The sequence below is a fragment of the Galeopterus variegatus genome, unplaced genomic scaffold (assembly GCF_000696425.1).
Source record: "Galeopterus variegatus unplaced genomic scaffold, G_variegatus-3.0.2 Scaffold2522, whole genome shotgun sequence".
In the NCBI taxonomy this organism is placed as follows: Eukaryota; Metazoa; Chordata; class Mammalia; order Dermoptera; family Cynocephalidae; genus Galeopterus; species Galeopterus variegatus.
The window spans coordinates 64434-65436 of NW_007728633.1; the positions used below are offsets into that span (position 1 = coordinate 64434).

At 43.0% G+C, this 1003-nt stretch overlaps 1 protein-coding gene across 1 annotated transcript in view; it reads left to right on the top strand.

Annotated features, from left to right (window-relative positions):
* AOX1 (aldehyde oxidase 1) overlaps positions 1-1003 on the top strand; it is a 105111-nt gene that overhangs the window by 38584 nt on the left and 65524 nt on the right. The window contains exon 20 of the mRNA XM_008582123.1: positions 853-925. Coding sequence (XP_008580345.1) covers positions 853-925 — 73 coding nt within the window. The remainder of the gene's footprint in view (positions 1-852; positions 926-1003) is intronic.

A 1003-nucleotide genomic window follows, 5' to 3' on the forward strand; every position in this document is an offset into this window, starting at 1 on the left:
AATGCTTAGAGATCTAGAGTTCCCCCAAAATAGGACTGTCCAGAGTCAGCCAAAAAAAAAACTCTCTGTGACCAAAAGCAAGTAACAAAAAGTCATGTATACCAATACTTATTTGTCCATCTATTCATTAATTTATTCATATGACTGTATATGTGAGAGCCAGTGTAGAATAATGGTTAAAAGCACACATCCTAGAACCAAACTGTCAGGTTTGAATTGTGGCTGCAGCACTTACTATACTCTTCATTTTCTGCTGCTTTGAGAAATTGGGTATTCATCATCAGACAAGATGTTTCTGTAAACTAAGCCTGGGCTTGAAAGCTGTTTCCATCACTTATTTGCAGGGTGACTTGGAGAAAGCTATTTTATCCTCTCTAAGCCCAGTTTCTTCATCTGGAAACTGGGGATCATAATAGAATTAATGTGCACATACATGAGCATATGCTGTTATTGTACAGTGCTTGACACAAAGCAAGCACTCAACAAATAGTAGCTGCTCTCATCACCATCTTTCATGAGAAAGATACAGAATTGAAGGCTGTTGGAGTCAAAGAAGGCAGGAGACAGGTGTCATTCTGAAATATGGGAAAACACTTTGGGTCTAAAGGTTAAGCAAGGATCAACTGTCAGTAGGTCAGTCCACAGAACCACAGAATGGAACAGCTTCCAGTCTTCATGTGTGAGTCAGTTTATATTACTGTCAGGAAAAAAAAACACAAAACAAAGGGCTAGAAAGGTCCTTGCGAGACGTGACAAATGCCCAAAGACATGAACTAAATTCCTACAATGTCGTCTGCTGGGCTTTCTTGCTCCAGAGATGTGTCAGGACTTGTGTCTTCTCCCTCAACACAGATTCCTGAGTTAGAGGTTCTTGCACATGAGCTGTGTAAGCAGTTCCACACAAATGCTTCTCTTCAGGGAGAAGGTAAAAAGGGAGGGCCCAGGGCCGGCCCGGTGGCGCACTCGGTAGAGTGCGGTGCTTGGGAGCGTGGCGGCGCTCCCG